General features: G+C 49.1%; 1 protein-coding gene across 1 annotated transcript; it reads left to right on the top strand.

Moving 5' to 3' along the window:
* Positions 1-1,222: 1,222 nt before the first annotated feature.
* RAB14 (RAB14, member RAS oncogene family) lies at positions 1,223-22,253 on the top strand. Its single transcript, XM_061550365.1, has 8 exons — positions 1,223-1,425; positions 7,111-7,196; positions 8,956-9,009; positions 10,734-10,911; positions 11,763-11,829; positions 12,072-12,159; positions 12,908-12,938; positions 15,680-22,253. Exons 2-8 carry the CDS (start codon positions 7,145-7,147, stop codon positions 15,855-15,857), a joined length of 648 nt encoding a protein of 215 aa, XP_061406349.1. The 5' UTR covers positions 1,223-1,425; positions 7,111-7,144; the 3' UTR covers positions 15,858-22,253.
* The last annotated feature ends 1,507 nt before the right edge of the window (positions 22,254-23,760 follow it).

Here is a 23,760-nt window from a genome sequence, read left to right as displayed (position 1 = left end):
GTAAATTATAATTATGTTCTAGTGAGACGGGTGTTGACATTTGGCGCAAGTAGAACCACGTCTATGCTATGAACCAGAAACATCCGAATTATCGTATACTGTATATATATTTTTTATTTTGGCTTCCCCAAATTGCAATGCTGAGTTTCAAAACACGAAAATGAGTGTTGTTGGTGTCCACGTCGTAAGTCCAAGAATCCATTCGAATATCTTGCCGGACATTTCGCCCGACTGTCGGGCAGCAGCAGAAATTATCCGGAAAAAATCTTGCAAGCGACCTTTTAACAAAAACGCAGTTGTGTAGAGAGTAGTTTTTTTTTAGATCTGTTCAAGTTACATTTGTTTTAACCAGGGGAGAAGTCGAGAGGCCTGAATAGTGCGATGATAAAGACTTGTATTTGATGGACAATGGCACACGAGTATGACTAATAATGTATTATCCAAGACGCGTTTTCATTCGTTGGAAGGACATTTGGAGTACCTGGAGAAATTCCTCCACCACTGCGGGGATCCACACGTCGTAGACTAATGAACCCACTTGCTGTACTGACATCTCCTGGAAACCTCCACAAGAAGACAAGAAATGATTTTCATATCGCGTCGTTCGTGCAAATTGCATCTCAAAACGCTGCACATTTTGACCCGAGCAAACATCTCAATATCCCAACAATAAAAAAAACGGGCATCTTAACAAAAGATACGAGAACTCCACAGATAGCACGGTTACGTAAGTCGGCGTTGTGTGCCATTGTCCCTTAAGTTTGTGACGCAAAGCAATCCTCGGGGGGAAACTCGTCTCGGGAGTTTTACGCAATCCGACCACCGACGGTGAGGAATCTAATCCGGCGAAGCGCGTTAAAAATAACTCAACAGCAGGTGACAAGTGGTGACGGGCAGGGCGACAAGGGGCGACTCGCCTCGACCACGCGGAGCGTTCCCGACGGCCGAGCGGGGCGGAACGCCGCGGATTGAAGACGGCGCCTTGGGGGCGGGGGGGCGGGGCGGGGGGGGTGTGGAGGGGCGGGGGTGTGGAGGGGCGGGGGGCGGGGCGGGGGGGTGTGGAGGGGCGGGGCGGGGGGCGGGTGGGGGGGCGGGGGTGGCGGGTGGGGGGCGGGTGGGGGGGGCGGGGGTGGCGGGTGGGGGGCGGGGCGGGGGGGCGCCAACGACGGGCGGGAGGGGGGGGGCCCCTGCCCAAGGCCGCGGGAAACCCCGTCTCGCACTTCCGCCATCTTGGCCGATCCGGAAGAAGCCGCGTCCCCGGGCCCAGCGCCTCGGCTCCTCCTCTTCGTCTCCTGCTCCTCTTCGCTACCTCCTCCTCCTCCACCACCCTCCTCCTCCTCCTCGCTAATTGCTCGTCAACCCAAATTAGCTCCTTCACTACCTCGTCGCCCTCGTCAGCTCCCTCTTCATCGTCTCTTTGGCCCGGTGAGCGCCGGTGCTGAGGTCAACTGCGCTGCGGCTGCGCGCCTCCCCAACCTCCCGTCTCGGGCTCTGGTTCACACCTCCTCATAGCTGCCGCCGCTGCTGCCGCTGCTGCTGTTGTTGTTGTTGCTGTCGTTTTTATTGCGACTTCAGTTTCATTTCTCGAGGTGTTAGTAGCGGCAGCTAACGCTAAGCGTCGCGTTTTGAGGGTGTTTCTGGGCGTCGTGTTTGGCCGCCCTGTTTTTGTGTTGGAGCAGGCGGCCTCAGGCGGCCTCAGGCGTCTGCCGGGCGCAGCTGCGGGCCTCGTGGTGGTGGTGGTGGTGGGGCACCTGGCGCGGGTGTCGGGGTCTGGGTTGTTGTTTGGCCACGGTGAACAACACGTTTGTTGACGCGCGCAGCTCGTATGGCCGGGCTTCTATCGCGATGGCGTGCCGTTCAGCGTTCGTCTGGATCGATGAGTCGGGTTCGATGGGTTTATATTTGGTTCGTATCGGGCTGGATTGTGGTTCGGTTCGAGTTCGGTTAGGTTAGGTCTGGGACTGGTTTAATTGGGACCAGGTTGAGGCCTCATTTGGTTCGGTTGTGCGGTGGGCTTTTTTGTCCGGCTCAGTAAGGCCTCGTTAGGCTGGGCCCGGCTCGGTTAGGGCCCGGGTCTGGTTCGGTTGGGACCGGTCCGGCTCTATTGGGGACGCTTCGGTTGGGGCATTTTTGTCTGGGTAGGATCGGTTCAAGTTTGGTTCATTTTGTTTTTTGTCACATGTATGTTTATTCTGTGCCCTTAGATGAGAGTCGTTGTGGTTCGTTTTGTCGGATCTGGCCCAGTTGGAGTGGATCGTGTTTTGATGGGTTTAATGTTACACTATTTGCAGACTGTTTCGTTGTGGACCGTATTGATCCGGTTTGGTTTTAGTCAATTTCAGTTTTATCTGGAAAAGGTTGAGCCACTTTTAGTTGGGTCTGGTTGGTTCGGTCCGTACAGATTACATTATAGTAGGACTGGTTACATTTGAATAGGACTGGTTACAGGTCTGGTGCTAGTGGAAGTATTGTATCATCACGTTTGCTGAGCACAGGCTCACAGGCCTACAACGCAAAGCGACCAGCATAACACAGCATTCTTGAGGGTGTAATCAATTGGGGTTGGATATCTCTGGGTAGGTGTACGGTATTGTGGCTATTACTCCCAGAAGGCCTTGTGGCCGATGGGATGTGTAAGACAATACACTTATTTTTAATGTGGCGAGACACATGGGAAGGAGGCGTATTGTCTGCGTATGTATATCGTCAGCTACGATCAGGTTACCTAGTGGTTCAGGAAAGATAGGTTGCACCCTGAACAACCTGTTTCGCCACTTGTCGTACTCGGGGTAGAAGGCTTGTCCATGGAATGGGGGGGGGTAACAAGGGAAGGTGGTGATACTGGGTTATTACAGCAGTCATTCTCAGAGTTTAGCTAATTGAAAGAACAGCCCCATTTTTTATGGCCACGCAATGCAGCCATTTGTTTTTTTTCTAGCACTGCCTGACAATGGATTGGCACACAGCTGCAGGTTAAAGGTGACATGTTGGTTGGGGTGGTAACCCTGTGGTCTGGCAAAAAAGTGACACCAGCCATGTTGTTGTCACATGAGAACGGGCGGTGATTGATCTTTCCGGTGCGATTTCAACTCTTACCCCTTGTACAGTGGAATTTGGCTGAGGACTTGCGTGTTTATGGTGGGACCCTGTGGGTTTCGGTGTTCTGTTTGTGGTGTGTGTACAAGCGTATGCTTCATTTTCATCAAAATGTGAGAGAAGTGGCAGGCACGTGATAACTGCTCCGTAGCGTAGTTTGTGATTCCCTACGTGTGTGTGTGTGTTTGAGCGAGCGTGTGTGTGCGCTATCCTAGTTGCATTTTGCCAGATGGTCTTTTGTGTAAACAGCTTCTCTGTGGCTGAGCACAGCATATCGCCCGTCATGCGGCCACTGTAATTAGATTTCTGTTTAGAGCGACACGCCCTGACAGTAGCTGCTGCCTCTTCCTCCTGCGCCATGGCGCCTTCAACAATGACTCAAACCGATTGTTTTAAGTTATTGCCTTGAAAAAGTATCAATAAACGGGCGCATCGGGTGACTGATCAGGTGACTCCGTGGAAACCGTTGGATGAGCACGAAAAAACGCTCGCCTGAATGAAAGGTCCCACTCCAATCATCGCCGTGAGCCCGTGGCCACTAACGACTTGACACACCGTGACTCTTGCAACACAATTGAAAATTATCTGTAAAGGTCGACTAGTGGCACCGCGTTCCCATCAAATTCCATCCACTTGACACCACCACCTCTTCCTCGTCGTGCATGGATGTGTGTTCCTTTCACAAGCGCACTGCTACAAACCGATTTTCCCTCTTGGCCGATACCAATGATGAATATTTGAACCGGTCCTGGGCATCTCCTAGGTCGACTCGGCCTTAAATGAATGGCGAGTGATATCTGAACCAGGCCTGGGTCCTCGCATTCACCAACCCGCACTGACCTGCCTGGTGAAGTATGGTCAGACTACCCGTGTGACCGACGTGACGTGAGGCTGCCTTCATCCAGCAGTGGATTATTAAAGGGCTGTAAATAAAGTTGTGAGCACTGCACCCTTTGAAATGGTGCCAATTGTATCAATTTTCATTGAACATAGCTTCCTCGTGCATTCTTCCTTGATGGGTAGTGATTGAATATCCTCGCGTACGTGGTTAATACGACTACATTTCGCCAAAGGCGATAAACACCACAAATGCCTGAGTGTGCAAGTTGTAACACCCATTTTCCACAATGTGCAGCTGATCTGTAATGTTGCCCAGGCCTTGTTTCCTGTGGATGTGAAATCCTTATCCATTGTTAAATAATTTAGTTTTTTCCCAGGTAACTTAAAGCGTCACTAAAGAAAATGTACACACACACGCGTCCTGTCATTTATGCTACAGTGTAACAGAACGTATATTTTAAGACCCAATTCACATCTTAACATAGCCGACACATGCCACTTGGGCGATTTGTCTCATTGTTGGTATTGGAAATTATGGCAATTTTTGTTTCCAAATTTCTGGCACATAGCATATTTTTGGCCCTGTAATAGGTATTTTTAAAAGTAGGGGAAATGTAACCTGGCTTCTGTGTTGTTGTGCTAAAGCGGCAGTGCTAAAAGTGAAGGTTTTGTGTCTGTGCTTTACAACACCGCCAATACGGTCTCCCTTGTTTACTTTGTGGGCGCTTAATTTAAAGCTCCCCACCGCTGCTTTACGCAACCGTGGAGGCGTAGTATGTGAGTGTGCGGTCGCCAAAATCCGGGTCGGTGTCAGGAGCCCCCTCTCCGCTGTAGCCGCCCACTCGTTATGAGTGTCACTGCTGTCATGGTGCACTCTCACTCCGCATTTCCTCACCTCGCCAAAACACGGCGAGGTGAACAGCTGTTACCGCAAGACATGACCCAGAAAAACAAACAGCGCCCGTAGCTACACACCTTGGCTGTTTTTCAGGCTTGTACGGCGTGCGCTTGAAGCTTAATTCATAAGAAAAATACTTAGTTTCGGACATTTGTGAATAAAAATTTTATCCGAAGTTGCAGCATTTCGTTGAAATCATCCAGCAGTGTACAGCCCATTTATCAGTTCACTGCTGGATGAGAGCCTCATGCCATGCAGACAGTGAGAGAGTTACCTGACCGTAACTGCTTCACGTTGGGCAGTGTGGGTTGGTAAATGCCGCGGGTTGGGAGCGGTTACAAAACAGCAGTGGGGTTTGCTGCACTGCCCCCTACTGCCCACAATGCCTATTACACTTGTTTTTTTTAGCTTTGTGGTCGCTTGCCCCAAGCTCCATGTAGGCCCAAATCTGCTTAGCTTCTGAGTGATCAGACAAATACCGTATGATTTGGCCATAGAACAAATGTATTTTTTTCGCAAACTGCTTTGTCAGGCTGAAAAGTACGGACAAGCAAGGATTATGTGCGTGTGTGGATTTACACTGTGTCAGAAAGAGGATCAAATGAAATAGAGCGCACACACAAGCGTGGCCAAGGACGTTTTGCTCGGAGGGATGTTGTTTGGTGGTTGAGATGAATGACGGCGATAGCCAAAGGAAGGAGCATGCCCGAGAGGATGTCCATTGGAAAGAGGGAGCGATTCAATTGGCACGTCCTCATGTACATGGAAAGATGGTGAAATCGGAATCCGATGAGCTATAAAGGCCTTTTTCACAAATGTCCAGTAGGGGCGGGTCAGAAAGTTACAATAGTAAACGATACAAAAACGAGTGCAAAATAGAGAAAAGGTGAGCAAGTCACTATTCATAATTAAATATAAATAAAGTATATAGAGTACAGTGTTCCCGCGGTTAGCGATATTGTTTGGTTCCACAAAAACCATCGTTAAGTGAAATTATTTTTTATGGAATATAGGAAATGCACGTTAAAGGCTTCATTTGTTCCAAGTCGATTGGAAGTTGACCTTTTTCACCCTAAAACATATTTTATAATATTTAAGCACGCAATTTTAATGAATAAACGTAACAAGAACATATTAAATCATTAATATTATTATGAACATGGATACATAATTAATAAATAGAGCATGATATAAAAATTATTGCCTTCAGGTAAGAAGATGGATGGATTAATTTCCTGCTTAATTTGCACAATAATTATTTTCCTCACTCTCTCGTCTTTCTTCACCTTCAGTTTAGGGGCCATTTTTAGCGATCTTATTTAGCTTTTAAGTAAAAAAAACACGAAGTATTTAAGAGCTGTTTCCATAAGCAACGAACATCAAACGTTGAAAGCGAGCAGTCAGTTGCTCTCCAAACGCTCAAAAGGGCCTCGTTGATTGGCTGAGGTCTGCTGAGTCCTCTTAGGAGCGCTCCGATTGCCAGAAATTGGCAGCCTCGTGATATTGTAAACATCGTTAATAGATACTCTTTGGTTCTTTCGGTAAAGTCAAGTAGGTATAAAAATAAATCACGATCAGCAGCAGATCATGCTTTCCCACCTGATGACGGATGCTTGTGTTGCGCCCAAAACGTCGCGATTTATGTTAATTTCTACCTACGTGACTTTACCGAAAGAACCAAAGAGTATGGATTCCTGCAGTCACGAAAGCTTCAAATCAAGATCGTTAATAGAGACAATGGGACCCCTATGGGAGGGCGGATCGTTAATCGAAATATCGTGAATCGATGGCAGCGTAAACCGAGTTGACTGTATGTACAATTCTCACATTCGATACTGCCACCTCCTGGTAGCCTCGCAGCACAGCAGGTTTGGGAGTTTGACAACTCTGTAATCAACCAGCCCTTGCCAGTGGCGGAGCTATCGAGCATGCGAGCAGTGCATCTTCACTTGAGAATCCATGGGCTGGAGGGACACGAGCGCCGGCTACGAAAAGAGTGGGGCCCCATTTCATTCCCTGCACCAAAGGCCACTCGCAAATTACTTATAATTATAATAGCCAATAGCAACATTGCCCCCTACTGACAAACTAATGCAGACTTGCAGGCCGGTGCTGCGTCACCTTGTGCAGCACAGGGACCGCTGTCATCATTGGGTCTCCTGGCTTTGAAATTATTGAGATGAGATATAAGGCTTCCTGCACCACACTGTTGTTCCCGCTGTTCACACTGCATGTCGGGCTGAACTTTGTGTGCTTGTGAACTTGCTCTGCTTCAGGGTTGCAAGCGCCCCGTGCAAGCCAGGAGCAGTCATGGCCGCCGCTCCTTACAACTACTCGTACATCTTCAAGTACATCATCATCGGTGAGTTACATGCAGGCTGCCGCCGGCTCTATGGTGCCAGCGTTTATCGCACAGTAGCCCCCCCCCCCGCCTCTGATGATTAACTTTTGCCGCTGAGGTGCACGCGTTTCTCTAGGTGAGTAAACCGTGAGTGACTGCCTCTTGCTGTGCAAACAGGTGGCGATATTTAAACGGTGGGTTTCAAAAGTGACTCGTTTTCATCACTTTCGTTTCCCTTAATAAACACTTTGGGCCGTGCTTCGTTCACGTTTGGCTGTAGCTGAATTGAGCTGGCTCAAAGCCACACTAAACTTGAGCCGTTTCTGAGGTGGGTCCCATGCATGCTTAGGATTTTCATGAGTTGAGCCTGAGCCAAGCCATGGCTGGACCGCTCACTTGTATATCTTTGAAATGTACTCGCCGGACAAGCCAGAGATGAGCCGTCACTAAGGATATGGCCCTTAAGTTTTGCAAGTAACTACGGATGAATGTCGCACGGAACATTTTCCTGGTCGCTGGTAGACTGGAGTAGTTGGTGTGTGACCATTAAGCCATGGCCATAGTGAGAGGAGGTATACTGAATATTGCGTGCCTGGGTGTGGAAATATTTTCTTCGTTGCCTACCCAGACAGAGCTTTGTCAAATTCATTCTTGCATATTCCTGAAAACTCGACAGTGATTTTGTCAAAGCGAGGCTTGGGTTAATTGGACTTGCTTCCCATCTTGCGCCATGCAGTTACCGACGCTTGTTTTTACGACGCAAAGTGCACGTGATTATTGTGATGTCTAGCAAAGGCAAGAAAATTCAGTTTTTTTTTGTTGGGCGCAAGTCGCACATTAAATCGGGACTCTTGCCTGGGTTTAAAGCCCTTTGCCCCCTGGTAGGGGGAGCAGGAGCCAGCCTCTGGCGTCACGCCGCAACTTGGTGTATTTATAACATGCGGTAAAATTGCAGTGACTCATCACGACACGATTGAGTTATTTCCGCTGTTATTATTTCAGGGGAAGGGGGAAGGCGGAGGGGAGACGAGGACGGTCTTGTTTGTCGCTCGTGTAAATTACAACAATCACGGACACACTTTCGGAAGCGCCTCGCCACTCGTTGCAGAGATTCACGATGCGAGTCCCACCGCCGCCCTGGTTAACGCTGCGGGTGGAATAACCATCAAGTGCCTCCGTGCCATTTGGTTCACAATGGAGATTCAAAGATCCTGCAACGTTATATGAAAGCGGGCCACGTGTGCTGGTGTCACGGTCTGAGTTAGCCTCCTTTGAAAAGTGTATCCGCAGATTCATGAATTGGGATTGCACAAAGCAACATCGTCCCATACTGCAAAAGTATTGCAGACTGGGAAACAGTGCCTTTGTGATGGCCTTGCACAATAAGAATGGCACAAATACCAAATCTACTCTTGATTTAAACCGATCCGTGCGCCACACAGTCGCTTTGCATAAATCCGCAAATATGCCGTCGCCTTTAGTGCTGCTCCGGGCATTTTTGTAGCGCAGGCTTTGCCAGTGTGCGTCGTTGCTGACATTGCATCACCCTGGGTTAATTTGCATGATTAGCAGTCGACAGCGCTGGCAGTGATGTCATAGAGTGTGTGCATCACCCGCACACTGTAAGATTATCTGGGGTGCGAGTCTTCGGTGAAAGGTGCCGTATAAATATTGGGCTATAACGATTTGTTGAATGTAATTTATCCTTGCAATTCATGCTTCATGCATTGAACCGCGTGTGCCCTTGTCCCCCATCCCCCCCTCCTCCCGCACGTTCCAGGTGACATGGGAGTGGGGAAGTCCTGCTTGCTCCATCAGTTCACAGAGAAGAAATGTAAGTTCTGGGCTTAGCGATGGGATCACGAATGAGCACATGTAAACACATACCCTGGAATTTAGTCCCATCTCTTCAGGGCTACAAAAATTTCATGTTGGCGTGCAACTGACATCTCTATGGCAAGGGGAGTCAGAATGTGTAATGAACCTTGTGTGGGTGAAAGGCAAATTAATGGATCTTCTGTCAATGTTAAAGTGATTTCCAGCTCGAATGAGCATTGCGTTGGTGCTAATCTCTTGTTCGCAGCCCCAGACCCAGCGGTGTAAATTCCCAATTCCTGTGGCAGAAGAGAGTCTATCCCTAGCAAAGCAATTGTTGATCTCCCCACAAACTGCTACTTATTTTATCAACTCCCTCGGGATGATGGGCTGAGACAACTCCCAACCAGGATTTGAACTCGCAACCTACTGACTGTGAGCCACTCACTCTACCTCGAAGCCCCCTGACTTGTCCGACCTTCCACAAAACTCCCCTGACTGGCCGTTGACAAGATAAGAACAGTTTGATAACGACGTGAGTCTCCAGACTATTTTTCAGAAGCGCCCCGCGTTATGCTGTTTGGCCCATTCCATCAATGAGTTTCATGTAGGCGGAGAACCCGGGGGAGACTCGCACGCACACGATGGTAGCACACGCGTAGCACACGCGTAGCACACGCGTAGCACACGCGTAGCACACGCGTAGCACACGCACATAGGTTCGGGAATCCACTGCTGTACTGCCATCTGCTTGACATCTGTCAGCCTGAGCCTGGTATTCTCGTGTGCTTGTGTACATGTGTGATTGGATGTGTTTGTTTCTACTTGTACAAGACAAATGTAACTTGTATAAGCATTTTTAAGGGCGCCAAGGTGGCTTGATGTTAGCGACCTCATCTGGTATGCAGGAGGTCGTGGGTTCAATCTCGACACTTGAGGCCTATATATTTGGAGTTTACATGTTCTCCCCGTGGTCGCGTGGATTTTCTCCGGGTCCTCTGGTTTTTCTGTCCACATTTAGCATCAACATGCGTTTAGAGTATTTGCTTAAAATTTCCACGATAAGCCACTTGGCTGAGCTATAATTTGTGGCCAGGTCGCTTTTGAAAAGGCTACATAGCTCAGTGGGCCTTACCTGATCAAATAAAAAATCTTTTTTTAAATCGTTTACATGCTACCACAACTAAAGACGCTCGACAGAGCTTTGCTTAAGACTAAAATAAGTAATGAAACATCGTGTTGAAACCTCTTTTAATACAACCAGCTGTAAAAATCCCTGGATTAAGATGCTAAAAAGGAACACATCCACATGTGTGCTTACGTGTGTTCGTAATCTGTGTGCAGTGGTTAGCGCACTGTGGTATGAACCTGCGTCCCGCGTTCGATTCTTGCTTGGCCAACATGAGTGACAAATATCTAAACCGATTCTGGGCCTCTCCTTGGTCAGCTCAGCCTTAAATGAGTGCTTCGTGTGGTGTGTATTTATCACCACTCGTGAGGCAAAGGCAGCTGGACGTGGTGCCGGCCACAAACCCCCCACGTGCGCCGTGTTGGCCTTCATAGTTGCTTGTGAACAGCACTTGCCCCCAACCCTGTATAGGCGATCCGGGGGCTATTTGCATTTTGTGTCTGCTTGCGTACACGTGTGTACACGCGCACTCTTACGTGCGCGCTTGCATAAGTATGCTCGCTACGTGCGCACGTGTGAGCGTTTACCCTCCCGTGCGACGCTCTCGCGTGCAGTCATGGCGGACTGTCCCCACACAATCGGCGTGGAGTTCGGCACGCGGATCATCGAGGTGTCCGGGCAGAAGGTGAAGCTGCAGATCTGGGACACGGCCGGCCAGGAGCGGTTCCGCGCCGTCACGCGCAGCTACTACCGCGGCGCTGCCGGCGCCCTCATGGTCTACGACATCACCAGGTGCGAGGCGTTTGAGACGGTGCCCCCAAAGATGCCTTTATCGGATTTGATTGGAGCAATTTGCTTCTAAGTCACAAATGTGTTTGGTGGCAAAGTCATTATGGCAACTCTTTATGAGAAAATGGTAGTTGAAGAAGGTTTATTGTCGTATGTTCGATAGAGAATGTTTTTGGGGGGGGAAAAGAAACGAATGTGATATGAAACAGCTGCAGAATATTAGAATAAATATGACAAGTGTCTATAATACAGTGTATTCACATGATGGATACTGCTCATGGCAGATATTTGGTGGTATTTGGCACCCAAAGTTGGTACTGAAACAATTCTCTTTGCTCATGAGCAAAGTGGAAGACATCTCGTCAAGGTCAGGGGAGATGGGAGGGATGGTCGTGGAACTGTCACAATAATTGTCATCATCGCCACTCACTGGAATTGCAGCCATCGTCACAGTCCGTGTCACCGCAGTTACCACCACCACCATAATCCTTGCCATCAACAACATGCCACCATCAACACCATTATTGCCTTAACCACCATCGCAACTGTCACGAGACCATTGCTGTCATCATGTCCATCTTTACCAACATTGCCACCACTGCTTTCATCATCAACACCACTGCGCTGCTCATCGTTATCAGCAACATTGCCATCATTGTCATCACTATCACCGTTTTCGCCACAAAAGATGACCACCGTCACCATTAAAATCGTATGTTTGTTCTTTTTAATCGGCTAACAATAATGATCTGTATCTGCTGTCAAAAATAGTGATGGTTGCGCATCCAACTTGCCGCTGTGCCATCACGAGTGTGCCGGTAGCTTTTGGTTGTTGATGAGCGCCGTCGTTGCAGGAGGAGCACCTACAACCACCTCAGCAGCTGGCTCACGGACGCTCGGAACCTCACCAACCCGAACACGGTACAGCATATGGCACACTCACCACTACTTACTTGCCAGACACAAACCTATACAGCACACACCACTACTCGCTCACCAACCCCAAAACTATACAGCGTACATCTCACACACGCACCTCTCTCTCCCCTCGCCAGCCCCGAAATGATAAAGCATACACCACACTCAACCCTCAACTCCATTCAGATATCTCAGCAGTGCATGAACCCCACAACGGTGTGGATCTGGCTTCTCTGCCCGCCCAGGTGATCTTCCTCATCGGCAACAAGGCAGACCTGGAGGCGCAGAGGGACGTCACGTACGAGGAGGCGAAGCAGTTTGCGGAGGAGAATGGTGGGGAAGGGCCGCTCGGCCACAAGCGAATCGCCACGATCGGACACTTGCAATCGACACACCGCCTACCGTTTGCTCGGTCATCTATCTCATTCCGTTAGGCCGGGGGTTGGTTGCATAAATCAACTTGCGTGCGATGGATGCACTTAGCTCTTGTATATATCGGTGTCGGCTAAGGGAGATTTTTCACTCGGTGTTTTCCGCAACTGGCCGCAGTGCGTAAGTTGTCACTGAATATTTACAGGGTCGTGTGAAGCCTGCAGTAGGGGGCGCATGACTAGTAGCCGCAGCCATCGTGAGAGGTACACCGGGTGTGGTGTTATGAGTGAGGAAATATTTCCTGGGTCCCTGACTGACATTATTTGTTTTGGGGGAGAGGCAAAGTGCATAGCTGTTTAATGGTTGAAAGCAAACTCCTCATCAGAACTACCTGTTCCCTGTTGAATTGGAATTTGGACACAATTGTGTAATAATATAAACTCATTATAATCATGTATTGATGTCGCACCTCGTACAAGAATTAAACACGGCCCAGAGGGCCAACGGAATTCAGAAGCACAATTGAACAGAGCACTGCACACAGTAGCATTTACAAACTCAGAATCTAAAGTAGATTCCAAGACTAACCAACAACATCATATAATGAACTAACACATTGAACAACTCCTGTATTATAGTGACATCCTTGTATGCAGTGTAGTATTGGTTAATAGTGTCTCTGTGTGCTGTCTCCGTGTGGTCCTCGCAGGCCTGCTGTTCCTGGAAGCCAGCGCCAAGACGTAAGTGATGCCCTCACTTGGGATTGTTTGCGAATTAGTATGAAACGAGAGAGAACGGTTCAATTCAATGAATACCCAACCTAATAAACCTAACGACTGTTGTAGCTACACACTCACCGTATTTCCCAATGCTGATGATCTGGATTCAAATACGTGTGTTTTGGTCACCTGAGATGAAAGCAGACGATGTGCAGCTTGCAGCCAGAATTCCAAATGAAAAGGTTCCGTATCTCCCGACATGTGGGATAGCACAATTGGAATGTAATTTGGTTGAAAGGCATTTTCAAAGGACAGCCTGTGACATGACTGAGATATTTATCGACATGATAAAAGCTGTTTATAATTTTTCATTCCATTACTTGAAAAGAATGATATGCATTTCATAGGTCACCAATTCAATCTCCTGCCCCGCAGCAGTTGAAACAAGTTTTTTTTAATGCCTCCGCCAGCAGTATAAATAGGTGCACCGCAGTTGACGCAAATATGTACATTTGGCAGACTGTCCATTCCTCAATCAGGGTACGATGGTCACTGCCCGAGATGTCAACCTCGGGTATCTGAAATTGTTTTGTGGTTGGGAAAATAATGGGTACTTCCACCTCTTCAAATACATCTGTTGAACGTGGAAGGGTAGACCAAAATACCCTGATTGGAAAGGCCATCTCGAGCTTCCTGTCGTGAGGAGGCCCTTAAAGCAGCAGTGGCATGAACAAAAAAAATGCATAGCTGCACCTTCATTTTTTTTACATCATAATTTGAAACACTACCTTTTAACACAACAATTTCAAGGGACAGCTTCTGTTACGTATGGTATTTTCGAGTAAGGTTGGTATTTTGAGCAGTGTGGTTGTGCTCCTGGAAGGTGATTATTTGACTCAAAGGCACAATAATTATAAAATAGTTTTACAAAACGCCTTTCAAAAATGTCACATAGCGCCGAATGAAATCCTTGTAAACGCTCACGCAAGCACACACCTCAGCTCGTTTTGTAAGTGTTGGCATGCCCCTATTGGCCAAGTAAAAAAAACTGTTCTTCATTGTTTACAATTTTTTTTATTAATTGACCAAGCTCTTTCTAGGTCCACCCGTTGGCTCGTCACCTCAACAGTGGGGACCTTAGCCCCAGTGGCATGTCGGTATGCGACCTTTACTTGAGTTATGCTGGCAATGAGACCAGACAAAGGAGAGAAGGCCACCTCATTCAAACTGAATGATATCTTTCAGCCGACAGGACTCACCGTTCACTCCAAACATAGTTGTTGATCGAGCGACAAACCCTCTCCTTTGTAGGTTCATATACAGTGTAATACCTCTTGAAATACACATTTGTTTACCTAACACGGCTGATTCCTCAGTAAAATAGGACAGCAAGTTGTAAAAAGACACTCAAATTAGACCCTGTGGTGTCAAATGCAGTCTCCAACTCTTCTCCACTGTCTCTCTGTCTATGCTATGAGGAAGGGCATTGCCCGAAACGTCTCCAATTTTCTATGTTTTTATTTTTAAGGCCGTGGTGTTCAGTTTTTTGTAATAGATTGTGACCATCGGGGGAGATGAGGAGACGACCCGAACATCGCAGATTCCTTTCGTTTTTCAGCAGTGGTATTTGTGATGGTTCCTTGGGCTCGGAATGTCACAATTTTACGTTTGCGTCAGAAGCTTTATGTAGCACGCATGACAACGCTAGTGTGTTGCTTTCAAGCGGCTTAAAGGAAGATGCACCTCAAAGAAACAATACTTTCACAGATACGTTTTTATGTTGCGTCTCCCAAGTTTCCAGCTTTGTATTAGAGAGACTAATGCTTGAGAATGATAGCCAGGATCTGTCTGTCACTGCACACTGCGGTAGTCTTGTCCTACGGCTGATGTGGAAGCAGAGCAACAACTACAACTTCACGTTCAGTTGCTCAAGCCAGACAACCACTTCGGGAGGAGCAGCAGCAGAGTATCGTCGCTGCGATGTCTTCTGAGATTGTGCACTCCCAGAAGTTTATGGCGGATGGGATGTGTAAAAAACAATTGTGGAAGGACAGGAATGGGAAGGCGGCCGATTAGCTGTGTATTAATATTATTGAGACAGGACGATCTTTTACAAATAAGATGGCACTGCCTGAAAGAGGAAAACGTAGTATTAGACGGTGTTTGGAGCAATAAACCTCCGTCGCAGCAGAGAGGAAGTGTTACCGATGGATGCGTCGAGCGTGCACCACTGCCTGCACTGTATCGGGCATTTATGTTCCTCAGAATGGACAGCAGAGTGGAGTGATCTTACTAGTCGTGTGTATTGACAACGCCTCTAAAAGTGAATGTTACGCTTTTTCATAATCAACTAAACTTGTGCATATCTCTGAAATACAGCTATTTGTTGCTTGAGTTACATCGTTTTTAATGCTTTGACACGAGGTTAATGGCGTTAACGCGTGAGCTCTGTAACTTGTCGCCACGATAACTCGCGTAAAGATGACCTGATTGCTCTTAGGGACCCTGCAGAGAACCGGCCAAATAGTGTCAACCCAACACTTTCAGAAGCAAACCAGTGCTGGAAAGGACTTTATGCAGTTATGCAAATGCACGGGGACCGCCTGGGCTTCTGTACTTATAGTAAATATATCCGAGGAAAATCACACGTTTAGAAGATGCACCATTTGCCTTCGCTGTTTGATAGAGCGTAGAGTGTTAATGTTTTCACGCTGTCTTTGCACCCCCCCCCCTCCCACGCACCCCACCACCGCCTGTCCCAGGGGCGACAACGTTGAGGAGGCCTTCCTAGAGACGGCAAAGAAGATCTACCAGAACATCCAGGACGGAAGCCTGGACCTGAACGCGGCCGAGTCAGGCGTGCAGCACAAGCCGGCCACACCACAGCCCGGCCGCCTCGCCAGCGACGCTCAGCCTGCTAAGGACAGCTGCTCCTGCTAGGCCGGAGCCCCGCCCCTCCTCGCACTCGCCCTGGCCCCTCCTCGCACTCGCCCTGGCCCCTGACTCCCACTCGTCCTGCCACGCCCCCCACCCCAGATCAACCCGGGCCCACCCAGCCGCCCGGGACCAACGCTAGCTGCTCACACGCCACCTCCGCCATGCCGCCCCCCACCTGCCAGGCTTCAACGTGCATTCCATATCACCTCGGCATCTCTGGCCTCCCCACCCACCTCCGGTCTTCATCTCATTCCCCACTGTCTCCTCTGTGCTTCACTTCATCATTTCATACGTCACCCGGTAGGCTATGTCCTATGAGCCCTGCTTCAAGGCCACGGAGGGACGTGCCTTGTGCGCGTCACCTACCGCGCTCTGGTCACCCGCTCTTCCTTCCTCCTCCCGCTCCTGCCTCACTTCTCCTCCTCGTCATGCCCCTGACTCAAACAGCAACTCCGTCTTCTTCCTGTGTGCGAGGGCTGAAGGGACCACGGCTGGTTGTTGCTTGTCAGGGAGCTTTAATTTCCCCCTCCTCGTTCCATTTCCGTGGTAAACCAACTCCCGCCGTTGCGTGTTCGCGTGCACACGCGTATCGGGATTGACGACAAGCGGCCGACTTTTATTTTCGTCCTTTTATCCGCGGCACGGCACGGCACTGCCGTCCGTCCCATCTGACCGACTTGCCGGCCGTGTCCTCCCTCCCCTCCACTCGTGGTGTCTTGCACCAGCGCTCGTCTGCCGACACGCCGTCGCTACCGCACGAGCGTTGCCAGCGTCAGACCTTGAGCGGGTATGGGCGGCAGTTGCCGGTTCTGCGAGGTGACCGAGCCAGTGGGGGTTGGGGGGGGGAGTCATCGCTGCTGCGTGCTGCGCATGTACATTACCGCCCCGGGTGAAAGTTACTGTGGCGACTGAGTGTTTGCTTTCTGGGGTGGGTACCCCTTTGGCGTGTGGCTGCGAGTTGGAAGAGTGTTTGTTGGTTAGCACCTTTGAAGCGAGTGGCTCGGCCACTGGGGGGTGTAGACCACACACGTATGTTGTACGCTAGCTGTACTAAAGAGCGTTAACTGCTTGGAATATGCTTGGCGCGGCGCTACACGTTTTAAATGAGTCCAAAATAATAGTACCGTTATTTTTCCGTTGTTGCACTGGAGGTGGTCTTGATGATTTGTATTTTTGTTTTTATTTTTTTGTTTAAATTTTTTTGGTGTTGTGTGTATTTTGTTTTTTCTCTCTCTCACCGTGCTCTGCTTTTAAAAAAAAAGAAAATGCATTACGAATCTGCGAGAGGCATTGTGCAGAGGGAGGAGGGTGAACTCCGTGTCTGCGGCGGCAGCGCCACCGCTGGAGCGATGCCCTGCGTATACCGGGGCCTCTCTTGTCCGTCGCCGTGTGGGGCCGGCCGTTACAGGTTTGACGTTGCGCCATCCCCGACCGCCGCCGATGTAAAATTTACTCAAAACACTACGGCGCGGTTCACTTCCGTCCACGGCAACGAGCGCGCGTTGCCGTGGGCATCTCTCGAGTTCCCGAGCGCTGGGTGACTTCCTCCTCCCCACCACCTCCACCACTCCGTGTAATTGAGTCTAGTTCGAGCAATCCACTATTTTGTGAAGATTGATTGGCAGTCCCCTCGTCTAATGGCACTGCCTTGTGAGCACTTCAATCGGCCCGGTTTTTGTGAGGTTTTGCGAGCCTCGATAGATCTATAATGTAAACTCCGCATGAGGCTCTGTTGTTCAAAGAAAGCTTCGCATGGCGACATCGCGTTTACAGCATAAAAGTCACACCTTTTGCGTCCTGTGTACTGTTGTGTCAAGTAAAAAAAAATTGCACACACGCACGACCGGCGGTCAAAAAGTTCTGAGATCCACACTGTCGAGACCAGAAATTAAATGCGGCCAAAAGCTGAAATGTTACAATTGTGCAGAAGGGCAAAGCAACATTTATAGAACATTTGCCAAGCAATAGCCAGCTCTCGTCAACCAGCCTCTCGTCATCTCTCTACCCATAATTGTAACGAACTGGCCAATCGGCAGCGAGTACGAGCCCCACCGATAAGCCCACCACCCCATACTGTGCCAGACCTCCCCTTGTCAATGTGGCCCTCGCTATTCAGTTTTGGTGTCCCCAGCTCATGCACCGCGCCCACCGTGCAAACGCCAGGGATCTATTGTTTAAGAGCCGGCCTTCACAGGCTTAACTTGCAATTTGAGGTGGAAGTTATAGGTGGAGAAGGTTGGTAAATTAAATTACAATACGGAAATAAAATTAATATATATCGACCAATCTTTATCATCTGGTTTCGATTCTTTAGACTTTTTGACGGCCTCGTTTGCAAGCGTGCTGCTCTTTATGGGATAGCTTTGGTCGCTCTCCTCTTAACCCCTCTCCTGGTCCCCCCCCCCTTTGTCTTTCTGTTCCCGGGTTAGTGTCTTAAGATTTGCACCCGTGTACCACTGTACAAAACTTGAGGGGTGTTCCGCTGTACATTGTTATCTTTTAAGGAGGAGGTCTATAGTAGAACGATAATGACGATTATATTCATAACGATTCCTTCGTAATTTCCCATGACCCCACATGTTTTGAGTTGAACAGACCGTGCATATATATGACACGTGCCCTGAAGGTGATTAGACCTGTGCCTGTTTTGTGTTTCTCTGCGACTTTATGAATTAAACCAGGAATTATATTTAGCGCATATTTGTACAAAATGCAATCTACAGGGAGGCGCGATTGTGTGTTCCCCTCTTCGGGTCCTTTTGGCTATCGTTAAACGCCGGAGCTGATGTCACACTAAAAGAGTGGTGGTGGTGGGGGGACATAGGTTTGAGTCCACACCGTTGTGTGTGTGCGCGCCACACTCGGAACGGCGCACTCGAGCCCAGCCGGTCGTGTCCATGGTATGGCGCTTCAAACACCCGACAGTGAAGTGGAAAACACGAAATGAAAAGGTCGTACTTTGAAATAAGGTGGTCGTGTTGCGTTGCATTTCTGTCTGTGCTTCGTGTTGATGTGAATTGCTCTGTGACATTGAGAGTTAGTCCTTTATAAATTCCAGAAGATTACATTGTTCAGAGGTAGAGGTTAGTAGGGGAGCGGAGCACACGGGTCGCCCAATACGAGCCCGAACCAACCATCTCGACACGCTCGAGCTCCAACCCCAGCGACGAGTCGACAAGGCATCGATGTGTTGATCAAAGTAATTTATTACGCTCGTGTTATCCGCATCGTACCGTGTTTGCAAGCAATCATTTTTTTCCTGCGACGAAGGTTGTACGGAGCGCGCTCACGTGACCCCTGCAGCCGCTCGAGGTGCTCCATTCACCGCAAAATTACCCCCAAAACTATTCCGAAAGCACCACCCAGAATCGTGACAAGTCTTTTTTTAAGTTTGATAGAAACTAATGCTCGCCTACCGATGCAACACGAGTAGTCGCCTTGGCTCACTCGCAACCTCGCCAGGCGTGGCCCTTCACCCACATCGAGGCCACCAGACCGTGGTGCTCGTCTCGATCCGATTCCCACCGCTGACTCTTCACACCGTCCCATATTATCACTCTTTACTTTTTGGTGTTCACACCTCTTGCATGCGTGAGGTGGCTTTTTATCGTGCAAAACACGACTGCTCTGGAGAATCGTGGCGCAGCCAATCGATAGAGCTGCCCATTTTAAGCGCTGTCGGTCATTATCCTTTCCTGGTTGCGCAACGTCTATCACCATTGCTGTGCAAGTCACACGAACAATGATGATTGGTTGCTGCTGATGCTGCTTTATTATTCGGAGCAGCAGTAATTCGCCATGGCAGATCCTGATTTAATAGCAGTGGCTTCGCGGCTTTGCACCCCCCCTCTCATCCCCGGTGGTGATTCGTACAAGAACGGTGGCGTTTTACATTAACGCGCGATTACGACAAAGGCTGCGAGGAACGGGCCGTGTCGTGGGGGTGCACGGCACGTTCCACAGTGGTGTGGGGGGGGGGGGGGTAGTTAAATGCTGCAAGATGTTTGGGTGGTTGGGAGAGACGGGAACTCGTTTATCTCGTGAGAATGAAAAAGCGAGCGTGGTATGTAAACGCGTAAGGGCTCGGGACGTCACTGGGCTCAAGAGGGCCATCGCCACCCTGCCCCAAATTAACTTGTGCAGGAAGAAACTCGTGTTGACGGAGCACCCGAAAGTCGTCAGGCTCTCCGAGTTTGCCCCCCCCCCCTCTTCCCCTCCCACCGATGGTTGGTGATGGAGACATTTGTACTCGTTACAATAACTGACAATAATGAAAGTTCGTCGAAGGTGATCTACCCGTTTTACCAATATTTTTCCCATTGCACAACCGAGCCGTGGCGAGCCAGCGCAGCTCAGGAGGGGCCAGGTTTTTCCACTGCAGAAACCGAGCTGTGCCGATGACTGTATGGCTCACCCCTGGTCATGGTCCTGCTTGGATTCGAGACAGATTTAGGTGTCTTGTGGGGCCAGATTATCACGGTTTGGTTCTGGCTTAGCCTGGCAAAAAACCAGTGGAAAATTACCCGATCGTTTTGGCCCCATGCTGGTGTGGCTTTGTTGCGCTAGTGGACAATGGGTATTACGTCTCGGTTGGGTCTTACCTGGTTCTAAGTACATTTCACACGCGGGCTTCACGCCCCATGCTGATGCCACCAAAACTCGCACGGGTGTCGGCACCCTGGGATCTCGTTAAAGCTTTGGCTCCTCGTTCGGAAGGAAGCAGGACCACGCAGTTGTTGTTTTGTCCCCGAACAAGGCAGTGGCTGAACAGGTCGGGGCTGGAGCCGTGGGCCCAAGCCTCGTATTGGGCTGGTCATCGTGCCCAGGGCCAATGTTCGCTCGCATAAAAACCAGTGACGTCGTTTTCGAGCGGTCAGGCGGTCCAATAGCACTGGCTCATGGGCGCGAGGGTATCAAAGGAGGGGAGGGGGGGCTATTGGACAGGGAGATGGTGGTCGGGGCTCATTTCATTATTTTCACCAGGGCCCGTTCCACGACGCTACATTACTGCATAAAATCTATCGAGTTGACTTCAGTTTGCCATCTTAAGCAGAGACAAAAACCCCCACTTTTATGCAACCGGTCACAGTAAAACAGCCTTGGTTCTAAGCATGTTAAGCCGCTTGTTTAGCTGTGTCACAGGGCTATGATTTAGTCTGGTTTTGGGATGTGTTCAGGTTAGAGTCACGGTTCGTGGCTATTGGTCTAACCTGAAGTTGTGCAGAATTTTCCCAGAGATCAGCCCTGGACAACTCAACTCAGCCTTCATGTCAGGGCTGTAGCTGGAGTTGTCACCCTGGCATGGTTCATGACAACGGTCATGGGGGATTTTGGGGGGTTTTAAAGAACATCTTTTAAAAACCATCGGATTTAAGCTCATTAAATATTGCTGAAGTCGTCGTTCATGGGGCATTAGCTTGCCTCTGGTGTCGGCAGTACTTGGCCGCATTAGCTCGGGAGGGAGAGGCGGTGTGTATAGACGCTGCCATTTCTGTCAATACAAGACTTAAAACTGCTTTGATGGACATGTGTACAAGAGGCTGCCCTGCCGACCCACCGATCTTTCTTCGGGAGCAGAGAGGGGCAAAAGTGAAACGTTTTGGCGATGGGGTTAATTGGGAGTACTCCCCGTCTCTTCCAAGACATCTTGGTCCGTGTGGAAGAGTTAGCCGATTACCCTCCTGGAGGAGCTCTCGATTGGAGGCCCCGAGGGCCAGGAGTGACACTAGCAAGCGATGCACCTCGATGTATCAATCATCTACACTGCAAGTTTGGCAACTTTGTCAGCGAAAGCGACGAATTTCCTCCGGTCCCTCCCTTTGATGAGGCGGGGTGGGTCCACACCTGGGCGACCAGGTGGTTGCACGTCTCGGCGCAACCGGGTCGCTAATGTGTGGACGTCTCTGGTTGTGGTTACGTCCACACACGAGCAGCGATTGAGTTGCACGCAGCCATGATCCGCTCGGCGAACGCACCCGCCGCCTCGACTACGATCAGTTCATGATAAGTTGATTCCTGTTAACAGTGACCGGGGGAGTCGAACATGAACCCTCAGTTCCCGTGCGTTCACGTGGGTCACACTGCGCAATGCACCAGGCCCGGTCTCTTTTTTTAGACGGTTCGTTGGTACTTAATGATATTTAGGGACGGTATACATATATAAATATTTACATATACACGTATGCTTTGCTGTAGGTCCATAGGTCCCGTATATAACACGTGACTCCACCCCCTTGTATGGTAATGACGCTGGTTTTCTCTGTGTTTGACACGACATAATTTGGCTTTCTGTAATTAAATCCCCTTTCGTTGCTGTTACGCTTAAGTGCATCGAATGATTCTACGTTAATTTGCTCTTGATTTGTAAATAAATAATAAACCACATACGAGAGTGCTTCATGGGGAAGGAGTTGTCCCTGTTTCTGTGTGCATTGGGAGTGTGTCATCATCTCTACCACAACCTGGCATTGTTGTCACCAACTACTCTTATCACCATCATTGTCATCATCTGTACCATCACCGTCATTCCACAACAGCCATCGATATTATCATCACCACCACCACCATGATATCACTGTACTTACCACAAGTCCACGACCTTCGCCGTGATCACTAGCATCTCGACCACAACCACTGCCATCATATACCATCACCATTCTACCAAAAGCACCACCACCGCCATGCACATCATATTCTACCACCACTAATAGTGCTCTTACAACCACCACAATCATTTCCCATCATCAACCACCGCCATCGTGACACGTGGACTCTTCGAAGGTTATACGTATCCAAGAGGGGGAGTTGATGTCATGCACAGTATGACCCTGATCTTCAATCAGCAGCGTCTACCTCCCCTTAACACATTCCTGCGGAGGGAGCTGGTAGGAACGTTGGGTTGCTCGGTCAATGGCCAGGGTCAGCGGCGGCGTGGTGTATTCCGCAAATATGCCCGATTGTGAGGGCGGGCACAAGCCGGCGTGAGTAGGTTAAACGTTGAGTTTTATAAGGGCACCACGTGGTGACCAGCCCCTCCTCACCCAGCACCACCCAGCCCCACCCCACCCAGCCCCTCCCCACCCTCCCCACCCAGCCCCATTCTCCTGTTGTATATGTGACCCTTTTTCCAAAATTCATATTAAGAATAATTCTGCCAAAATATTTTTCAATCAATCGCGGGGCCACAAAGGTTGTAGCACCCACCCTCACCACAGCTGCCTTTCACAGGCCAGAGGGCAGGTGTTGAACCATAAAAAGATAATGACACCCACCCTCCCGCCAACGGAAGGGTCAGTCATAAAAAAACACACACGCCCCCCCCCCCCCCCCAACGAAAGAACACAGACGTTTCGCTTTGGTTAACTTTTTCATGTTTCTTCTAATAACGAAAATCCAAAACTTAGCGACAAAGATTAAGCGAACATTATCGATCCTCACACTCCAATTAAAAATCAGGCTACAATCTACACCAGTGGATCATGATTCCTCATTTATTAATAAATACTAATGTTATTGTTACCTTTAGTCATTTTCTACGCGACCTGACCGAAGCATCAAAGAATAATTATGGCAGTCAGGGTCGTTCCTAAGCCAAAACGAATTCCCTAGCCTCGGGATATCAGATAATAATAATAATGACTCGAGAACAAACAGCACAAACCCAGGATACAGGCAGTGAAACGAAGGTTAGCAAACTCTATGAAAATACGTGGTGGTAATAATAATGCTAAATCACCAATCTTGAATAAAACACAAACGAAATAATAAGTACGAGTAGTAGACAAAGGGTTATCTAGAAGAATTAAGTCAGTCATACCTAACAATATTAAGCCAGGTGGTAGCATATCGTCATACTACCATATTATTTTGTATTCACTTCGATATCTTTCTCCCCAAGTCATCCCCA

This window comes from Lethenteron reissneri, chromosome 12 (genome assembly GCF_015708825.2).
Source record: "Lethenteron reissneri isolate LAM-NWPU_2019-01 chromosome 12, ASM1570882v1, whole genome shotgun sequence".
In the NCBI taxonomy this organism is placed as follows: domain Eukaryota; kingdom Metazoa; phylum Chordata; class Hyperoartia; order Petromyzontiformes; family Petromyzontidae; genus Lethenteron; species Lethenteron reissneri.
Note: the sequence above shows the minus strand (reverse complement) of the source record. Positions and strands in the feature narration are given on the sequence as shown.